Source organism: Hippocampus comes, unplaced genomic scaffold (genome assembly GCF_001891065.2).
Source record: "Hippocampus comes isolate QL1 unplaced genomic scaffold, H_comes_QL1_v1.1 scaffold195, whole genome shotgun sequence".
Taxonomy (NCBI): domain Eukaryota; kingdom Metazoa; phylum Chordata; class Actinopteri; order Syngnathiformes; family Syngnathidae; genus Hippocampus; species Hippocampus comes.
In genome coordinates this window covers 1409135-1428879 of record NW_017806076.1, presented here as the reverse complement: position 1 = coordinate 1428879, position 19745 = coordinate 1409135, and the positions used below count along the sequence as shown (strand labels likewise).

The window sequence follows — 19745 nt, the reverse complement described above, 5'->3', positions numbered from 1 at the left end:
TTCGACCACAAATGAGTTCAGCCTAAATCAACAGCGCCTCTGGTGGTTGCAGCAAAGCATTGCACTCCAATTTGTCACATGATGCAGAATTCAACTACTGACAGAATTCTTCATGATCAATTTAAAGATTGGTACGCCCATTCTTAACAACAACACACATTTTAAGCCGCAAAGGCCATTAAAATGGAGGACAATAAAGTGCCTTGTTATTCTTCTCTGGCAGCAAAGCCCCTGGGGAGTCATCTTACGTGAGGATGAAAAGTATGCAAAACATGTCTCAAAAAGGAAGGTAGGACAGAGGCTGCTTTATTGTCAGCGCTGAACGTGCCGAGCCTTAAAAACCGCCGATCGTACAAAGCACTGTTGCAAACATGGGAGGTAGCAGATGCTGATTGTATGCATAGACAAATACTACAGCCATTTTGAATCTCCTTCAATAACTCAGTGCTTGTGCTATTGTAATTTCACATGTGCAATACATATATTAGATAAGTTTAAAAAAAAAAAAAAAAGCACACACATCAAGTTAATGTATCTCAACCCCAAGCAACACATCATTAGAATGTCATCGAATCACATCCGGCTTCATTCTTCATGTAATCCAGTGACAACATACCGTGTACAGAAAGTTTGGCAACGATTATATTGGAATTATTTTTAAGACTTGTTCTGTGCATGTGCGCGTGCTCTCCGGGCGTCCAATCAGCAGCCGCCGAGTGGGTGGGCCACCCTGAGCGCCACGCCGGCTAGCATCCTCCACGCCCAAGTGGACAACTTGGCCGGGCACGTTTCCGCTCTGCTGATGTACGAGCTGGCGATGCGGTGGAGGCGTTTGGCGCCGAAGGTGTTGTAGTGCCCCGGAAGGACTTGATCCACCTGCTCGGACAAGGACGTTTATTTGCATTTTCGGATTCTCCTTTTCAAACCATTTCACTGAAATTCTTCATGCAGTGTAGAGTCACGTTTGATAACAATGGGCGGGGGGGAGCACTTGTTCTTGTGTTGATTTTCATGTGATGACTTTATCTATTTACTCAGCGGCCTTTTTTTTCCTCTCAAGATGGTACTTGGTGTCAACAGCTGACCGAACAAGTGTGTCTTAGATGGATCGAATGTTACCTGTTCGCTGTCCACCAGGCCCACCAGGCGCTCACAGCTGCCAACGTAGTCGCTGACGTGGCTGTACGGCAGCCAGTCGATCATGGCGCCGTCGTACACCACGTCGCCGCTGAACAGCAGCTTGTTGTCGCCGTCGTGGAGGCAGATGCTGCCCCGCGAGTGGCCCGGCATGTGAAGCACCGTCAGCTGCCTGTCGCCAAGGTTGATGACATCACCTACACATGAGAGCAGACTGTTCGAGTCTGATGGCCACCGCAAAATGTTCACTTTCTCTGGTTTTGTTTTTCACAGCTATATGTTGGAGTAAAATTAACATTTTTGTATTACTCTAAACTACTGACCACGTTTTTTTTTCTATTTTTATTCGACAGCTGGATTATGAATTTGGACTGTCTCTACTTACCTGTCTTCTAAACTCTATGTTACAATTACAAATTCTATTTTGTGCAGGTATTTTGCCAAATATCTTCCTTCTAACCATGGATCACCCCTACCCCCAAAAAACTAGCGTCTATCTTATAGGATAGCATACAGTATGAGTCATGAATGGAGGTGAAACACACACACACACACACACACACACACACACACACACACACACACACACACACACACACACACACACACACACACACACACCATGCAGCGAAACAGTCCAGCTGCACTGCAGTGGTCTGACACAGCTGAACCTGTGTGTGTGTGTGTGTGTGTGTGTGTGTGTGTGTGTGTGTGTGTGTGTGTGTGTGTGTGTGTGTGTGTGTGTGTGTGGACTGTAGGTGCGCAAAAGCTGAAGTTCCCATGCTTGATAAAGGACCCATCTTGGGTGCGGCCTCTTTCACCTGTACACGAAGCCTTCACAGGAACAAATGCTGTTTTAGTATTTCTGCCAAAGGAAGTGTAGTCACTCCACTACTTTTACCGTGCATCTTTTAAACTCAGTCTAATAGCATTGTGATCGATGGTGATGCTTTTAAGGAAAGAGTGGTGAAACCTTTTCCCTATCAACACTCACCGAGGAGCATGAAGATAGAGATGTTTATTGGCACAGTGCAGAGTATTCTGTGTCCATCCATTCATATTCTGCGTGGCTTATCCTCATTAGGGTCAAATTTCTACAAATTAGTTTATTATGACGAGGCAGGCTTTCGTGCACCTTGAGTTTAACATCTGCGTTCTGGATAGTTCCATTAGCTAGTATGTCAACTGAAGGCACCGCAGTGTGAATGTATACGTTTGCCCAAAGGTGTGGAAGTGAGTGTGAATAGCGGACTGAGTGGCAACTCATCCAGTGCATACCCCGATTCGCAGACGAAGTCTGCTAGGCTAGGTTCCAGCCATGAGATCCCCGCCCCAAGCTCGAGACCCCCCCGTCTTACCTTCTTGCAAGATGTGCGTGGGCTGTACAGCCTTGACTTTATATTGACTGGCCCTCCACCCGGGACTCGGAGCCTCGGCTATCTCCCTGTCACTGAGCCAGGTGACCGTCTCGTAGTTGTCCCCGTTGGCCAGAGCCTCCACCTCAGCGCTGTGGACGCCCACCTGTTGGAACTGATGGAGGCCGCCCGAGTGGTCGAAGTGGGCGTGGGTGGCGATGGCCAGCAGCGGGTTCTTCCGCTGGGGGTCCTTGCCCAGCAGCCCCATGGCATCGATATAATCCGGAAGGCTCCTCAGGCCGAGTCCCGTGTCGATCACCACGTCCTGGTGGGAGCCGCGCAGTAGCCATATGTTAGCCCGATTCTGCGACTGGTAGAACCGTTCCTGGATCCAGTAGAGTCCGTCTCCGAGCGACTTGTGAGCGTACCAGTCAGCCGCGGACATCCCAATTCATGCACGTTTCACGCGTGGATGAGGCGCTAATCGAGCTGTCAGGTTGATTTTGTGCCCGTGGAGCTGCTAGCTTCAGCGGAGAGCGGATATGTTTTCATTGATGTTCAAGGGGCGGCCGCAGACACACCCGTGGAGGAGCAGAGCGCTGTGATTGGACGAAGGTGCGGAAAAGAAAAATCCTCATGTCGGCGGCTATTGGTCGAAAAATAACGTAACGCCACGTAATGGGCGGGGAACTATAAAATCAGTAAAGCACGTGCGATCAGAGGCTAGTATGTTAGCAAAGCTTGCACTTGTCACTTTATTGACTACAGTTTTGTATAAGAACGTAATGCGGACGCGCATGACCAGCTAGCTCTCAAAATTACACGCCGCATACTTTTGGGTTATCTTGACAATACCCAACGACCTCTTTAGTAAGCATGATCATTTTTCCTACGGAATTATTCTAGGTTGGAAGAACAGCAGTGGGTAATCAGTTCACCAGCATGACATCGTATTTGTGTGTGTGTGTGTGTGTGTGTGTGTGTGTGTGTGTGTGTGTGTGTGTGTGTGTGTGTGTGTGTGTGTGTGTGTGCGCGCGCGCGCGCGCGCGCGCTTGTGTGCTGCAGGTGTAGAGGTGGTTGGCACCCATGGCGGGGAAGGGGCGTGGGGTGGCCGCGTTCACCTTCAACATTGACGCACTGGGCATCGGCAGGGGCAGCATGCCAGAAGCAAGGGTGGCGCCCAATCCACTTTTTCCAGTAAGTGTCCACTACACACACACACGCACACACACACACACACAGACTGTGTCAGTGTCATGGTGGAGAAGGATGCAGCCGCTGCTGACCTCGGATAAGCGGTAGAGGATGGATGGAGTCGTGCAGTATGACATATAATACATGACACTGCAACATAGCACCAACATAGCAATATAATTGCATCTTGCAACAGCGCCTCACCCTCCCTTGGTTGCCATTATCGACATAATTGTTGTTGCTGCAGCTACAGTAAATGTTATTTCTGACAGGTTGGCACCTTTTCCAGTTTGGCCTCCCCTGGCAGATTTATTGAAAAAGATTAGCCCAATGATAGCAAATGTTAGGATAGGGTGGTATTACGGTATAGGTTGTGAAGTGTTGGTAGTGGTCTTACTGAGACTTTTGGATTTCATGACAGTAGTCTGACATCATGGTGAAGTGGTTCAGGAATTATTTTTAATGAGTGGCCAACTGTTGGCTACAAGTTTTCCTGTGATTCAATATTTCAATGTTTGTCAGGATCTGAATCGCAGGTGAATGGAAATGCAAAATAATACCAAGTCATATCACATGAGCTTTCCCAACAAAAATGGTTGCAAATATAACCGCAATTCAACTGGCCACCACCAAGCTGTAATAATAAATTGAATACAGTGTATATTTATTTATTGAAAGAAAGAAGTTCTGCACAGTTCCTCATCTATCCGTGGATGAAAAAGTGAAGCGTGGAGAGTCTTTATTGCTGAAATGCACACAAGCTTTGTCAACAATTTTTTTTTTCCCATGTTGAAGTGATACATTGACAAGATGTAACAGCACATTTCTCTTTCTAGCCGGCAGACTTCAAGCCAATCCCCCTGAAAGTCGGCGAGGACGAGGACTACATGCTGGCTCTCAAACAGGAGATGAGGGGAACTATGCAGCAGAGGCCTCACAACATCAAGTTTCAGTCCAATAAGGCAGGTGAGTGCTTTTTAAACCTGACTTTGGAAAGAGGGGATCTATCTATGAAAATTGGCCGCTGCAGAGAAACACAATGCAGCACTCAGCAAGTGGGTCATTTAATAAGCCTCGTGTGAGGGGAAGAGGGAGGTAGATTTATGGAGGAATGATTCTGTGGACTGCTTGGACAAAATGACCCATTTATCTCAACACGTAATGTTAAAATATCATGTGGGTGTTCAGTGTAAACCTATGCTAGTCAGGTTTTTTTGCCCAGGGTAAGGGAGGGTGTGTCTGATGAAAATTACTTTGGGCTAAAAGAATTGAGCGTGTTTCGTTTTCTCCAAGCAGATGTGGAGAAATACACACAGAGATACATGAAGCAGAAACAGACACAGGATGATGAATGGACACCAGGTATATGTTATTTTTTTTAATCCTATTGCAGGAGTAAGACATTTGATATTAATAATCTGCATGTTTCATATTTTAAGATTGGAATGTCTTTCCGAAGGAGCTGATGCCACAGAAGAAAACCAGAGTGAACACAGGTGTAGTATTTTACATTTGAAATAAATATTACTGTTTTGAATTAAGTGAATTTGTTGATTGGGTATCTTATGGCTGGGAATGACACAATGTCTGATATTAATATCAGATTTTGAATCATTTTTTTAAATGGTTATTGTACAGTTGCGATTTTCAGTGTGGTCGGTGGGCTCCCTCTAGTGGTGTGCAAAAGAATCACCGCCTAAAGTACAATTCAGTTGTATTTAACGTTTACGTTAAATACATTTGCATTTCATCTAAGAAGGTTTTTGAACCTTTTTATAGACAATTTTTATTTAAATTTTACATGCAGTACACTATAATTAGTCGAATTTTGTTGACCCATTCAACAAATAAAACAAGTAATAATTTCAAACTTGGCCAGGGTTTGAATACAAATTCTCTTTGGCGAAATCCAACAGGTCCAAAGAAGAAAAGAAAGAAAATATCCAACAAAGATGCACAAGATGTGTTGACCAAATTGAACGTGAGTGGTTGTGTGCATTTTGTTTTGGTAGAATGACGAATTGCTTGTTCCGCATAAATTGACTGTTCATGTCAACACGTCAGGAGCTGGAAAAGAAAGATGACGGTGACAAATCAGATGAGGAGAAACCCAAGAACAAAGACAATGAAGGCGAGGAGGAGGAGATTGAAGAGGAGCAATATGAAGAAGATGAAGTGGAGGCAAGTTATTTCTAAATGTTACACCAAAATTCCTTTGGGTCAGAATGTGATAAATGGAGATTGTATTCTTTTGTAGGATAATGACTACATTGAGAGCTACTTCGACAACGGTGAAGACTTTGCTGCAGGCAGCGATGACAATATGGATGGCGAAGCAACATACTGACTCAACTTGTTACTTTAGGTTACGGATCCAGAGTGATGCATTTGGTTACAATGTTTAAAAAAAAAAAAACTATAGAGCAGTGTAAATTACAAATGCCAAAATGTATGCACGTGGACAATATTTGAAAATAGATTTATTTATTCTCCAACCTTGAAACACAATTACACAGGTTAAAAGGCACATACTGTCAGAGAACGATTTTCCAAAATCTACACAAGTGGTGAAGTAAAAGGACTTTCACACAAAAAAAAAAAAATCCTCATATTGTGGGGATTCTGTGCAACTCTGAAATTTTTCACTGAGCTTTTTTGAATGCAGTACTCTCCAGGCCATCCAATTAAAGGCGTTCAACACTAATAATGTACAATGGCACAATAGTCCTGAAATATATTATTTAATCCAAATGTAACACAATGCGGGCAATCATTTTCACCAACAAATGTATTATGCGACATGGATAAAGAAATAAAATCTTTTTAAATGAGACATGATGGAAAATTTGAATGTGGATCTTTGGAGCTGTTATCTAATTTACATAATATCCACATCCAAACCAATGGCGCCAGCCCTCACTGGCTGCTGGTCTGTGCTAAGATCCAGCTTGTCAGAAAGACGATCATCCAGAGAGGCACTACCACCCCGCTGCTATCATGTGAAAGCCAAAAGGTAAGCAGAGCTGCACTGAGTGTCATTGGACAGATTAGCATTAGCTAACAGTGTTAGCTTCTGGTAAACGGCCCATACTTGATTGCTTGGTGAAGTTGCAAACAGTGGCTGTGTTGTGTCTGTCTGGTGGTGTACATGTGTCACAATCACACGGTATGAAGATCTGCCTCTTCAAGTGAAAACACTTTTGTCTTTACAGGCGCTCCCTTTTTTTTTTTGCTAGACTCCGGGATCTGCTCCCACACGTAAAAGCCAAGCTCGTCGCAAGGCTCGGGCTGGTCGTCAAGGTAACAAAAGCATGACTCGCCATTGGCAAAATCTAGGGTGTGAGTTAGAATTCTTGAGCATTGGGATGTTTTGACAAAAGCTTGTCAACGCACACTGAGACACCTAGCAATTGTTTTCATACCCGAGAGAGCAAAATTAAACCCTTTGTGGTGTTACAGGCCCAGCCAAGTCATGGAAATGTATTGTTGTCCACATTTCAAACAACAAAACGGTGAGTGTGTCCTCACATAAAGGCAGCAGCATGGATGAGAGGAAACCACGTCCAGATCAGTTAAATTAATAGAAATGTATAAATCCGTGTTACCGCTCTAAAGTGACTTTCCCGCTCGAGATTGCATTTAGGAATCATGTGGTTAGATTAAAACAAGTTTTGTCATGTCTTTCCATGTTGTGCACTGTCCACTTTGAGTCCTTGTGGAGCTTCATGGGGCACATCTCCAGCAGCATGATGCGTGGGTCCAGCTCTTGCGTGACTTTTTTCGAGGTGAGCGTGGCCGTGGTCGTGCGCGTGAAGCATGTAGCCAGGAACATCTGTGGGCGTTCCGTGATGGCTCACTTCGGCCTTCATTAAAACTTCATAGTACAGTAGGTAGAACACAGGCGTGATGATGCCAACCACCAGCATGATGACCACCGCCGTCCACCACCTCATGCCCCAGTCGGCTCCGTAATAAGGGTCCTTTTTCCCCACGAGTTTGTACTCCACTTTTCCCAGCGAGGGCTGCTTCAGCTGGAGCGTTAAAGAGGACACCACTTCGTTGAGGCTGCTCCTCGACGGCCCCGTCGATTTGACCAGTTGCTCGATATCCTTGTCCTTCTCCATGAGGAACCCTTCCACGCTGTCCGTGGAAGAGGACGAGTCCGTGGAGGACTCTATAGGGAAGGCGGAGCAGGCCGAGATCTGGGTCGGGCGTCGGGCTTCGGCGGGAGAGGCCTGTCTGAGAGGTCCAGTGTTGTGAGTTTCAGTCAGCATGCTGAAGCGCTTGACGGGGATCTTCACGGAGCGCAGGGCGAACAAGTCCTGCTCGGTCAGGAGGTTGTTTGAGCGCTTTAAATCGGCCACCTGAAAACACAGACAAGCTCCGTTGATAGCTGCTTTATTAACCCTCTCGTGCACCAATAATGATAACATGATAAGCTGTCCGCTGTCATAACCGCTGTCCCTGAAAGGGTTAAAGTGCACATCAAATGCAAAATTAAACAACCAGTCTTGAGTGATACATCTTAGCTGTCAGCTGATTTCGAAACACTACATCAAAGACCCCCAAAAAATAAGCATGGCCCCAGTTCGTTTTGTTGGATGCACAGAAAATGCACTCTCATCCAACACGAGTTTGTTTCATGCATTTTTGTTTATCTTAATCAACTGGATGTCTTCTAGGTGGTCTCGTTGCACCTTTCAATAAACTCTGGTGCGGTTCAGTCAAAGGTGAGAAAGGTTCAGTCTCGAGCCAGTAAATGAGTCAAGCTTGGCTGCAATGTGCCACGACCGTGACTAAATACAGGTAACAAAACAGATGCTTGTTGACTCGACAAACGTCCCCCAGGTATGTGGTTGCATGGGAGGCTCATTGAGTTTACACGCTCTTCAACTGGCTCAGGCCAGTTGGATGATGTCAACTTGAGTTGTTGTACTGTTTGAGATTGTTGAACCACCAATAAATAATATAGCCCAGTTCAGCTGAGAATCAAAATCGTTGCTTTTCGAGTGTGAGTGCAAACTTACTGAGCAATGATACTGCAAGGCAATGCTGTTTAGGGTGTCACCCTCCTGGATGTCTCTGCTCAGGTAGACAATATCATCCATCCTCTCCTTTGAGGTGCTCCTCCGAGTCCTGCCACGAGGTCGCAGCTCGTAGCTATCCCCGTCCTCCTCGGACTGTTCATTCTCGGAACCGGCGGTCCCAAACAGGTATGCATGACCTCCATTGGCGGGTTGAACCATGATACTCGACTGGAAGCCATAGTGTTGGCCTCGACTAGTCATCTTCACTACATTGGGGAAAGGAAACATAATGGTTAGCATCTCAGAACCACCATGAAGCATTGCCTACATTACATAACGTGAAATTATATAATGTGCATTCGTGTGTGTGTGTGTGTGATTCTTTGGTCAACACGTCAAAGTAAAATATACTTAGAACTACAAGGTAGAATCTCAAAGGCCTTTGTGCTTACGTAACACACGATTACCACTCTTCAGTGTGTCTATGTGGATGTTTTATTACACTGAGGTTACTCTTGGGACATGTGGGACCTCAAAAAGACAAATCGTGGCTTCAATTCACACAGTGCAAGGCTGTGAACAAATAAAAACATGTCCAAGCACAATCACTCTAGTTGTGCACCCTAAATATGCACTGCTTGTAGGAGAGGCGACGTACATCAGTTGTAATGTTAGCCCTGTGATAAAAGTGCAAGGAAACGTTTAAGTTCCACTGTAAAAACAACGAAGCAAACTAAAACACAATCTGTGCAGCTTCGGCTAATGCTAACACGCGTCTACTATAGCGTAAAGGTGCTAGGTTATCACAATTTAATCGATCTGCGATCTAGTTTACAGTGACACATACAGATGGATGTAAACAACCAGCTTTACCTGAATAAGTGAACAGCAATCAGTCAGTTAAATCCATGATTACGGGAGGTAATCGTCAATCACACCTTCGACTAGCGCAGCTTCGACACATACTAAGTACTGTACTGTTGAGCTGCCTGCTACCGCTGCTCACGGCCACGTCAACACAACATGACGTCATGACGTCAACGCGTCTGAGAGGCGATGCCCAAGTTATCGCGAGATAGCGCGAAAAAACAAACCGAGGCGGGATTTCGCCAACGAAGAATACTCGGAGGGAACTCGGAGAAATTAGATTTGAGTGTCATGTTTGTTAAATATGGACTACACTACTCATTGTCAAGGTAAATGGAAGAATACAGTTAAGTTGTAATTTACTTTTAAGTTCAATATGTTTGGTCTTAATCCACCCCCCCCACGTATTGTTATTTAATTACTATATATTCATTACTTTTTAATTGAGCATTAGTTAAATGGTTTTTGAAAGACAGTCAAACAATTTGATCATGTACATTCTATTTACATAATTACATTGAACATTTTGCATGTTTTCAGTGTTACTACCAGCATCTTGTCTCAGCATCTTGTCCTCTTCGTTGGAGGCTGAAACAGTGACTAGTATCAGAATAAACACGTTGTTTCACGACTTCCACATCTCAAATAGCATAATGTCGGCCGAACTTAGTACAGAACACAAAATTAAATTAAAAATCTCAACTTTTTGATGTAAAATGTGTCAGTCTCAAAGGTCCTCCTTGGTTATAATGCTAACTCGTTTCCAAATGAAGTTCAAGTGGAATGACTACACTGACGAGTCCGCGTTTGGCTCACACGGTGGCGCCGTCGGCCTCCAAAAAAAGCGAACACATTTGAACAGGGGATTAAATTGAACATCCAGTCTCATTAGGTTCAGCCACCACGATACGATCTGGAGGTGCACGCGCAACAACTAGCTAATCTTTGGACCGGGTCAGCGTGCGCGCTCCCGTGTGCGTATCCCTCACATGGCCGCAGCACACCGGTGGGGAGAGAGAGGAGAACCGTTACTTTGACCCACCACAGTCTCTGTTATTTAGATGGAGTACCCGCTCCACCTCATGTTACTACCTCGGATCCCACCGCCGCCTCATTGGAAGGGATAACCGACTTTTGAACACCATTCAACGGAAGAACAGCGAGTGTTTTTTTATTCATGTTTTACCGGAGTAAAAGGACGTCGCGATAATTAATCATGGACTTGGAGTGGTCAGGTAAGTTGTTTTTATCTTGCATTTACTTCTAAAAGTAATGTTATTATGTATAAATGTTTACGCTGCGGCTGAATATTTATAAACCCTCAAGTTTATATTTCTTATCGAGTGGTAGTGTGGTTAATTAATAAAGGGGGGAAAGTATTGAGTCGTCACTCCCCAATTAAGCCAGACAGGACGAGCAGACATATTACACCACACTATAGAACACCATTAAAAAGTGCTAATTTTCTTTCGCACTGTGCTAATCGCCCCCTTCACCTCGTTCTTGTCTCCTCCTCCTCGAAGCAGCTAATAACCCCGAAAAGCCTAAATATTGATTCAACGCGATCAGTAAATGAATGGCCGGCGAGCCCATTGACGACGGAGACAAAACGCTTCCATGGTTACATGCAGGATCTCCAGTGTGATTGCGACTCTTTGTGTGGGCTTTCCCCCTCGCCTACTGAAATCAAACAGGGATCCGCACACACTGATAGAACTGGGGTGGGGGGGGGGGTTCTTTCAAAAAAATCCTCACTCACAATTTATAGGGCTACCAGGGGAAACTTGTGAAGGGAATATCCTAAAACGGAAAGCTTGATCATGTACATCCCTTGAGAATGCACTTTCCTGACTCATGAAATATATTCAGCTCATCTGTAATTACGATGACATGATGTCATCCTCTGTGGCCAATCTCTTTTGTTGCCTCAACCCGTTTTAATCCCATCTTGCACTCAGGAAAGGAGGGAGCTGCTTCTGTATCCATTCAGCTCTTACACCTGTTCCACGCCAACTGTCTTGCTGCAGAACGAATGGCAATTGTTTCATCACAAAGCGTCACGGGCCTTTGTTTCGTGATATCTGTACACTTTGATTAATGCCATCCATTTTGTCGACATCCAACCCCGGAGATCCTCTCTCGCTGCAGGCCCTTTGTCTGCCAGTGTTTATGTCATTGCCTGGAAGGGGTCAGCCCCCCCAGTGGCCCGTGTGAGGGCCCGAATGTGATTCACGGGGAGGAAACTGTTTTACTGCCTGCTTCGCCCTCCTTCTGTCTCAGCCTCCTAATGGCCGAGCAGGCACAAAAGGGGGTCGGTGCCGTTAGTGGGGGCTGCTCATTGATGAGAAGGCCTGAAGTGTTGCACATGGGAGACAGCCTAAGATGGATGATTGCAGGCTACGAGAGAGAAATTGCATTCCCAGTGTGAGGCAATGGAGGGAAATGAACGATACAGCGCAGTACTTGAAGCCTTGTGTCTGTCCAGTGGGAATCATTTCACATGGAATAAACATCTTCTTTTGAGGAAGGATTTTTCAAACTTTTGCTCACAGCCTGTTACTTCTATTGACCCAAACTTCTCCAAATATACAGTAATATTGAAGTACAATGGACACAATCACAGTCCATCATGGGAAAGAACACAACAGACCTGCATGCAATGCAACAAAAATAATTCAAAAAGCTATTTTCCAACAAACTTACACCTATGAAATTTGGTGTGACACGATCAGGATTCAATCAGTGAGTTTCAAAGAAATGACAACCAATCACTGATCCGATCAATCCATCCAATCTATTGAAGTAATTTGTTTATTTACTGTACAGGGATTGGGCCTGAACCAGCACACGAATTTCCGTATAATTGACGTCCTTTGAAATGCATTGGGGAGCGGGGAACAATTAAACCCTCAAAATACTCCCCAAAAATGCTAGTAACTTATGATATGGAAAATAGTGGTGATGGTGGTCGGGGGGCATTTGGATACAAACCCCCCTCCAAAAATCCCCCAAATTATTTAAAATTATTGGAAAGAGAATCGATTTGGAAATTATACCATTTTGCATAAAATGCAAAATATATGCTCTATACAAAATGAACAAAATAGTGTTCAGTGGAACACTGGTTTACAAATGACCAGCTTTACAAAGAATTTTGTTTACAAACTTAATTTTACAAGAAACTTACCTTGGTTCACACGTTATTTTGAATTCAGAAACATCTGTGGAAGGCTCAGTTGTGCTTTTTCACCGACAGACGATATTTAGTCATGGGCGTCACTCTGACAGAACCCAAAATGTTTCTTCAGTGTTTCTGATTGAATGTGAATGGAACCACGATGGCTGGAAAGCCTTAAGAAGAAAAAAAAAGCTTTTTTCGGATTGACTCAACAGACACATCATAAATCAAAACCATCGTTAAGTCTTGTATAATGGCAATGTTGTATGCCATGTTTCCGTAAATCCCATAATCGTTTCGGCTTCCTGATGGGAGACATGTTTCAGCGGTTCCTGACCTTGGAGCAGAGGGACAAGGAAGTGGTGGACCAATTGTGATGGCCAACAATCCTGAGGTCTCTTTGGTGGTCCCGACCAAACCCATTTAGTTCCTACTGTGCTTAGAACGGTTGCTGCAGCAAAAACTTGCCCATGAGCACTGATAAGTCTCTGTGTAGTCAAATACTGCATATTTACTGTCACCCATATTGTTGTACCCACTTGATGGTAAAGTGCTTGCGCGTTGTACGTGGGCCTCCCTGTTTCAGCGACTTAAAAATCACAAAGCAGCTCCGGGGAGGCGGGTTTCTGACTCTTTGCTGAGTAGCACCTTGCTGCAGGGGTTTTGCCTTCTACCACTAACTAAAATAACATTTATGTTTACTTAGGGCGACACTGTGGACGACTGGTTAGCACGTCCGCCTCGCAGTGCAGGGTTCGATTCCAGCTCCGGCCTTCCTGTATGGAGTTTGTATGTTCTCCCCGCGCCTGTGTGGGTGTTCTCCGGGTACTCCGGTTTCCTCCCACATTCCAAAAAACATGCATGGCAGGCTGATTGAACACTCCAAAATTGTCCCTCGGTGTGAGTGTGAGCGCAAATGGTTGTTCGTCTCTCTGTGCCCTGCGATTGGCTGGCAACCGGTTCAGGGTGTCCCCCGCCTACTGCCCGAAGACAGCTGGGATAGGTTCCAGCACGCCTATGACCTTTGTGAGGATACGCGGATTAGAAAATGGATGGATGGCTGAATTACATTTACTTTGTTTCTACACATGCCCTGTGGTGGTTTCTGGCATATGTGAAGCCACACGGGGTGTTATTTGTGTGTGTGTGTAAGCGTGTGTGGAACTAAATTGAGGTAAATTATTGCTGTTTGTGGAGGTATTATCTGGGGTCTTCAAGGGTATCGTTGATGAATGAAAAAATGCGAGAGGTTACTGATAATAAAGAAGTTGATAGTTCAAGCGACAGGACCACCAGTGCACATGTAGTTAAAAATGTAATTCGTATGGCTGTTATTTGACGATGACATTTGACATAACGTTACACAAGACACACACCAGCGTCTCCATTTTTAGAATTACCATGATTTATATCCCGAGGCAGTGTTTTAACAACCATTTAATGCTTGAAAAACACGCTTGGTCAGTTGCTGTAAATAATTGGAACTAATTTTCAGTGAGTTAGTTTTTGTTGCAACTGGGAAAATGGAGTCCTTTCACTGTGTCGCTGCAGTGGGGGTTGCACATGGACCGGCTCCTTTCTCATTCTTTGATGTCCCTCATTGTTGTATATTTAGTCTTGGCGGAGGAATTTCAAAAGTTGGCGGGGGGTGGTTGAACACTGAGTGGTTGTATTTGTCTCAACTAGATGCATTCATCCACTATTTTCTTTCCCTCCTTAATGCCTGCCGTTATAGATTTGAGCATTGTGAGATAAACATCTCAAGATAATAAACACTGAGGTCATCTATCTATGCGAAGCACCGCAGGGGTGCCAGATGACAACGGGATGCTTTGGATTCACCAATAATACAAGATGCTTCTCTGGGATATTTCATGATCCCTTCATGAATGTTCTGAACTCCTGTTTTATTGAGATTTATTGAGTACGATAGCAGTCATGTTGTTCTTTTGTAGACTGCAAATGAGTTGACACTGAATCAAGTGTGCCACAAGTGAAGTGCTTCAATTAAAAATTACTTCCACTCACAATTGACAACATTCCAAATGAACAATTAAGCGATTCATTTGGATAGATTATACCCATTTTTAATATTCATGCTGTAGTAATTCAGTCTGATGATGTGCCACATTTATTGGCGGCTACAGTATATCATCCACTTATTGAATAATTACTTCCTGTCGGAAACATGCACAAGCATTTGCACAATTTAAATCAAACTTATTTTCGGATAAGCATGCGGTAATCTTTGCAGCTGAGTAAACAAGTGCCCAAGATCACGATTTTAGGAACTACCGTATTTTCCGCACTAAAAGGCGCACCTAAAAGCCTTCCATTTTCTTAAAAGCTCACACACAGCGTGCCTTCAAATCCGATGCGCCTTGTGTATGGTCATTAAGGTAATATTTCGACCCCAAAATGGCTCTTGCTCGAGACATGCTGACAACGCAGAGTTCAAACTTTAGGTGATCGGGTTACGCAGTTGAACACGGAAATAGAGTAGCGGCAAGAGAGTTCAACGTTAACGAGTCAATGTTATAACTTGCTGTTGGTTAAGTGAACTGTGTCGCTGCTTCATTAAATAAATTTTACTGACATCTGACCGTTCTGTTGGTGTTTCTTTGAGCGTAGCTTCATCTCGTGGATGCATTGTAGGTTGCGTCTTACAATGTGGTGCGCCCAGTGTTTGAAAAAAATGACCAAATATGCCATTCATTGATCCAGTGCGCCTTTTAGTGTGGAAAATATGGTACTTGAATTCAAATTCATATTCATGATTTTGTGATTGATTGGACCAGAATCCACGAGGCAGGTTACAAAGCGCTATTGAGGAGACAATACTGCTCCTTTATGACTGTAAATCAATAGTCGAGAGAATGGCCAGCCTCTGTGTGCTGCCATCTGGCACTTTGGTGTTGTTGAAAAGGGCGCCTCGACACCTACTGTACTGTGAATGCGTGCGCAAACGTGTAACTGTTTACAACAGAGAGTGAAAAAAAAAGGCCATTCTGAATAGTAGGGTTTGGATTCATGTGGAGTGGAGGTCCGCTCGCCAAAAGTTGTGGAAAACAAAAAGAAAAAAGAACTGTGGCCATGTCAGTAATGTTCGCAAAACCTCCAAAGTGGCATACGAGAACAAAAGCGCGCTCCTTAAAACTGTGCGCTGCTCAGTGAAACGTGAAGTCCGGCTTGTCCTCAACGAAAATACAGCCTCTGTTCTGCCTCGTCCCCTCTCTTTTTTGGGAGCGCTTTTGAAAGGCAATTAGCATTTCATCCAGACCCAAGCAGTTACATGCAATGAAGTAATACCCGTTCCAAATTGGCCCTTTGGTCTGCGGGGCTGTGGAGAGCACAACCTTGTTTAATCCCCTCAAAGTGTCTTTCTGCCCGCCTCGATCACTGCGTGTCATACAAGCTAATCAGTCAGCCGGCGCTCCAAAAATGCTTTAAAGGGCTTCCTCCTCAATTGGAACCACTTTCCTTTTCATATATCCTTTTTCTCCTTGCCGTTTCTTAAGTCGTCAAAAACATTCTTGCTTTTGTCGACGAGGATTGCGAGATGCACTTGGCGCAACTTTAGAGCGTGCGAACAGCTGCGCGGACAATACCTCAGGAAAACTCTCCCCTCTTGCTCTGTTTTCTTTTTCACAGTAAAATGCACATTTGATTGACAGGCCCTTGTCCCCGAAGGAGAGAAAGGCCAGTGTGAAGTATCTTCTGACAATAGCCCGACCGCTGACCTCATGCATTTTTGTTCTTGAAGGCCAGCGTTTCCATCAAGATTTCCTCATGTGGAATCGCATAATTTGACTGCAATTCATCTCCTTGTCGTGCTTATTTCCTCAAATTCCCCATCTCCTTTTTTGATGGATTAATGGCAAGAGGTTGGTTTTGGCCGCTAAAAATAAACACACTGTTTTGGGGTAGAAAGAACCCTCTGAAATAAGTGTGGTGTGTAATGCAAACCTTTGGCGGATTTAACCGTGTATATGCTTTAGCTGTACTCATTTACGATGCCTCTTAATTTCTTCCCTGTGTGATGAGAACATCGTCTGATCTAAAAATACCAGAAGGAAAAACGACATGCAAAGTGCAATTATGGGCTTGTGAGTTGACCCGGTATGCTCGCCGTGGCCACGCCGCCCGTGGGTGGTTTCTGAGGTAAGGCCCGACACACACTGGGGCCGGTGGCTTCGCTAAGCGCAGCGCAAACATAAAACGAGCCAATAAACAAAGGAGAGAAGGCGTGATCGTGTTTTTCAGCCACGAACGCTGCTCGGGCTGCCTAAATACACACTGTACTCGAATAATATACGGCATTAACATTTTGGGGTTGAGCAAAAATATATTTGACAACTGCCTGGTTTTGTTTCAACTCCCGTAAACTTCGCAGCAGTATGACCGCGAGGAAGATCCATTTTCCAATGTTTACAAGCCTTAATGTTTTATGTTGCACCGTGCTATGAAACACTGTCATCTTCAAAGTTGAACTTCCAAAGCTGAACGCGGTTTGGTCCGTCCGTGATGCTGGCTGGCTTCTAAGCTGTTCTAATTGAAAGATCTTATTTGCCATTGGAATGAATGGAAAGTGAATCCATTCATACACAACCAAAGTGTTTTCAGTAACATTTTAACATTCACAGCTGTCACATTTTTTAAACCTATCTAACAACTAAATGAAAATAGTATGAGGTAAAATGACTCACTCAAGAACTTGATCGTCGCCGCTGTTGGCACAGTAAAAACTGATTGGTAGGTGGCTTCTCTGATCATTTTGATGATGATTTGTCATACGTGCTCGTTCGCATGCGCTTGGGAAAATTCATTTCCATCCATCCATCCATCCATTTTCTGATCCGCTTATCCTCACAAGGGTCACGGAGCGTGCTGGAATCTATCCCAGCTGTCTCCGGGCAGTCGGCCGGGGACACCTTGAACTGGTTGCCAGCCAATTGCAGGAAAATTAATTTGAGTCGGGGAATTAATGTTGATTCATTTTATTGTATTTCACTGAAGTGGTTCACCGATTTGCCAGGATGGCGTTGATTCTCGCTCATCACTTCCTGCCTAAAAAGTACAGAGGAGCTCTGGAAAAAGCTGTAAAAATCTACAGACTATGACTGAACGAAGCCTCGGAGAAAATGTGTGATGATAGTTGGACATTTCAGGCATTTGTTTTGCTGAGAATTGTACTTGTACAAATTGTGCCACTTTTAGGGTTTTCGACTTTGATGCTTCCTCTTAAGTTCCAGGACTGGTGTCATCAACGATATCTTCAGGTCCAAACAAGTTTCATCGTGGGCCGGATGATCAATCAGCTTGTGAAAAAAGAGATACCCCGGAGTTTACTTGATTGAGTGCTTTGGAAGAGCCAAGAAGTGTGGCAGGATGACTTGTGGTTGCTTCACCGTGATGAGAGGCTTGCTCAGAATGCCCTGAGCATCCAACAGTTCCTGGCCCCCCCAAAAATCACCTTGCTGGAGCAACCTCCCCATTCACCCGACCTAGCTTTTGTGTGTGTATTTTTTTTGGGGGGGGGGGCACTTTCCCAAGTCCAAGGGGGTAATCAAGTGAAGCGTTTTTGAAGACTACAAAGGGGTTTTACTTCAAAAGGGCAACGCTTGTAGTTTCTTGCTTTGATTTGAATTCTATCTTTTGTGACACCAGTTCTGGAACGTTTCTTCCTTTTCATACTGATTCGTGGATACATCTGTGTGTTGCTGTTTTGTGGTTGGATGTAACCAGAAACTGTTCCGCAAGGGCGTCTCAGGTCCAGGGCAACCTCATGGTATAGAAGCCACAAGGGAAAGCCCTTGATTAAACTCTACTGACTGATGTCCAACACACCCCTCTTCCAAAAGGGAAGTACAAGTATCGCCTTCCACTTCTAAACCTTCAAATCCTTGGAACTCATTGAAAATAATTACGGGCAAGGCAAAATCCACAATGTAATTATAGTCAGAACAAATTCTGCTCTCAATGAAAACTCGAACATATTTTGAACGATATGTCGAGAGGCGATGCCGCTTGTTGTCAAGCGTTCACCAGGCAAGTCTCACGCGGAGAGTCCTGCGGTGTGTCACACTTAACTACAGTCATCCAGCAAGTCTTAAGTCTACAATTGAATAATTGATGCAAAAAGATTACGACACAGCGGCCGCCGTTCGGCGAAACCCAAGAGGCATCATCATCATACGTCCCGGCGCAAACCGCTACCGGACACCTCCTCCGCATGTCCTCGCGGGCTATCTCGTAGAATAGCTCAATGAGCAAGTGAGTGTGTGCAAGGGATCCGGAGCTGCAGTTTCTGTTCACCGAGATCCCGTCGCTGCTGGGCTGATAGGTTACAGGGTCAAGCCACTGCCGGCCGCATTATCAGCATGTCTGCTCGCTGCTTATCAGTGAGCCTGTTGAGAAGGGCTTTCGGGAAAAGACTAATCCGCCACGTCCATCCATTTTCGATACCACTCACGTCTAAACCGGCTGTCCAGGGCGCTCACATTCACACCTACGCGCAAGTGTCTTCGGTTGACTCAACGTATGTGACATCAGCACTTGGGGGGGGGAGAACCTGCAGTGAACCCACAAAGCGCACAGCAAAATCCATCGACTCAAGCCTGAGCTACATCTGGAAATGGATAAAAGCGGCGTTGTTTTTGGCTGCTTGTTGACATGACAACAGTGTTTTGGAGGCCGTAACGCAAACATTTGAAACGCAGTTCTTTGAACACAAACACCGTTTCCAAATGTTCGTCTGCAAACGCGGAAGGGATGAGCGTTCGCCACGTCATAAGCAAAGTAAAGTTGAACTGTGCTTGCGTTCCCAATCATAGTGTGTTTGGCCGTACTTTTTCAACTGAGATAACGGGATAACTTTAAAATGACTTATTTACAAAGCCCGGTTCAGTGACCACCCAGTGACAAAGTGGATGTGAGAGGGAACGCTTGCCTGTGTCTATAGGTGTCCCGCGACTTACTTGTAGCCCA

At 44.7% G+C, this 19745-nt stretch overlaps 4 protein-coding genes across 4 annotated transcripts in view; 2 read left to right on the top strand and 2 right to left on the bottom strand.

Moving 5' to 3' along the window:
- Nucleotides 1–285: 285 nt before the first annotated feature.
- On the bottom strand, nucleotides 286–3093 carry mblac2 (metallo-beta-lactamase domain containing 2). Its single transcript, XM_019894595.1, has 3 exons — nucleotides 2496–3093; nucleotides 1120–1334; nucleotides 286–876 (listed from the first exon to the last, which is right to left on the bottom strand). The coding sequence occupies exons 1-3, from the start codon at nucleotides 2935–2937 to the stop codon at nucleotides 703–705; spliced, it is 831 nt and encodes a 276-aa protein (XP_019750154.1). The 5' UTR covers nucleotides 2938–3093; the 3' UTR covers nucleotides 286–702.
- A 92-nt stretch (nucleotides 3094–3185) lies between these two features.
- Nucleotides 3186–6100, top strand: polr3g (polymerase (RNA) III (DNA directed) polypeptide G). The gene is made up of 8 exons (XM_019894596.1): nucleotides 3186–3362; nucleotides 3558–3689; nucleotides 4523–4652; nucleotides 4983–5048; nucleotides 5126–5182; nucleotides 5603–5667; nucleotides 5751–5867; nucleotides 5944–6100. Exons 2-8 carry the CDS (start codon nucleotides 3579–3581, stop codon nucleotides 6031–6033), a joined length of 636 nt encoding a protein of 211 aa, XP_019750155.1. The 5' UTR covers nucleotides 3186–3362; nucleotides 3558–3578; the 3' UTR covers nucleotides 6034–6100.
- An 806-nt stretch (nucleotides 6101–6906) lies between these two features.
- Nucleotides 6907–9742, bottom strand: lysmd3 (LysM, putative peptidoglycan-binding, domain containing 3). The gene is made up of 3 exons (XM_019894593.1): nucleotides 9587–9742; nucleotides 8714–8979; nucleotides 6907–8050 (listed from the first exon to the last, which is right to left on the bottom strand). The coding sequence occupies exons 2-3, from the start codon at nucleotides 8972–8974 to the stop codon at nucleotides 7361–7363; spliced, it is 951 nt and encodes a 316-aa protein (XP_019750152.1). The 5' UTR covers nucleotides 8975–8979; nucleotides 9587–9742; the 3' UTR covers nucleotides 6907–7360.
- Nucleotides 9743–10495: 753 nt separating this feature from the next.
- Nucleotides 10496–19745, top strand: part of adgrv1 (adhesion G protein-coupled receptor V1) — a 104056-nt gene continuing 94806 nt past the window's right edge. Inside the window, exon 1 of the mRNA XM_019894597.1 lies at nucleotides 10496–10815. Within this exon, the coding sequence (XP_019750156.1) occupies nucleotides 10797–10815 (19 nt within the window). The 5' untranslated portion in view covers nucleotides 10496–10796. The remainder of the gene's footprint in view (nucleotides 10816–19745) is intronic.

Excerpts from the sequence above, each read along its gene's own strand:
- mblac2 (XM_019894595.1), bottom strand. The coding sequence starts at position 2,937 with ATGTCCGCGGCTGACTGGTACGCTCACAAGTCGCTCGGAGACGGACTC. Across the intron at positions 1,335-2,495 it reads CACGCACATCTTGCAAGAAG|GTGATGTCATCAACCTTGGC; the intron begins GTAAGACGGGGG and ends TCTCATGTGTAG. Across the intron at positions 877-1,119 it reads GCCTGGTGGACAGCGAACAG|GTGGATCAAGTCCTTCCGGG; the intron begins GTAACATTCGAT and ends TTGTCCGAGCAG.
- polr3g (XM_019894596.1), top strand. The coding sequence starts at position 3,579 with ATGGCGGGGAAGGGGCGTGGGGTGGCCGCGTTCACCTTCAACATTGAC. Across the intron at positions 5,049-5,125 it reads GGATGATGAATGGACACCAG|ATTGGAATGTCTTTCCGAAG; the intron begins GTATATGTTATT and ends TCATATTTTAAG. Across the intron at positions 5,183-5,602 it reads GAAAACCAGAGTGAACACAG|GTCCAAAGAAGAAAAGAAAG; the intron begins GTGTAGTATTTT and ends GAAATCCAACAG.
- lysmd3 (XM_019894593.1), bottom strand. The coding sequence starts at position 8,974 with ATGACTAGTCGAGGCCAACACTATGGCTTCCAGTCGAGTATCATGGTT. Across the intron at positions 8,051-8,713 it reads CCTTGCAGTATCATTGCTCA|GTGGCCGATTTAAAGCGCTC; the intron begins GTAAGTTTGCAC and ends CTGTGTTTTCAG.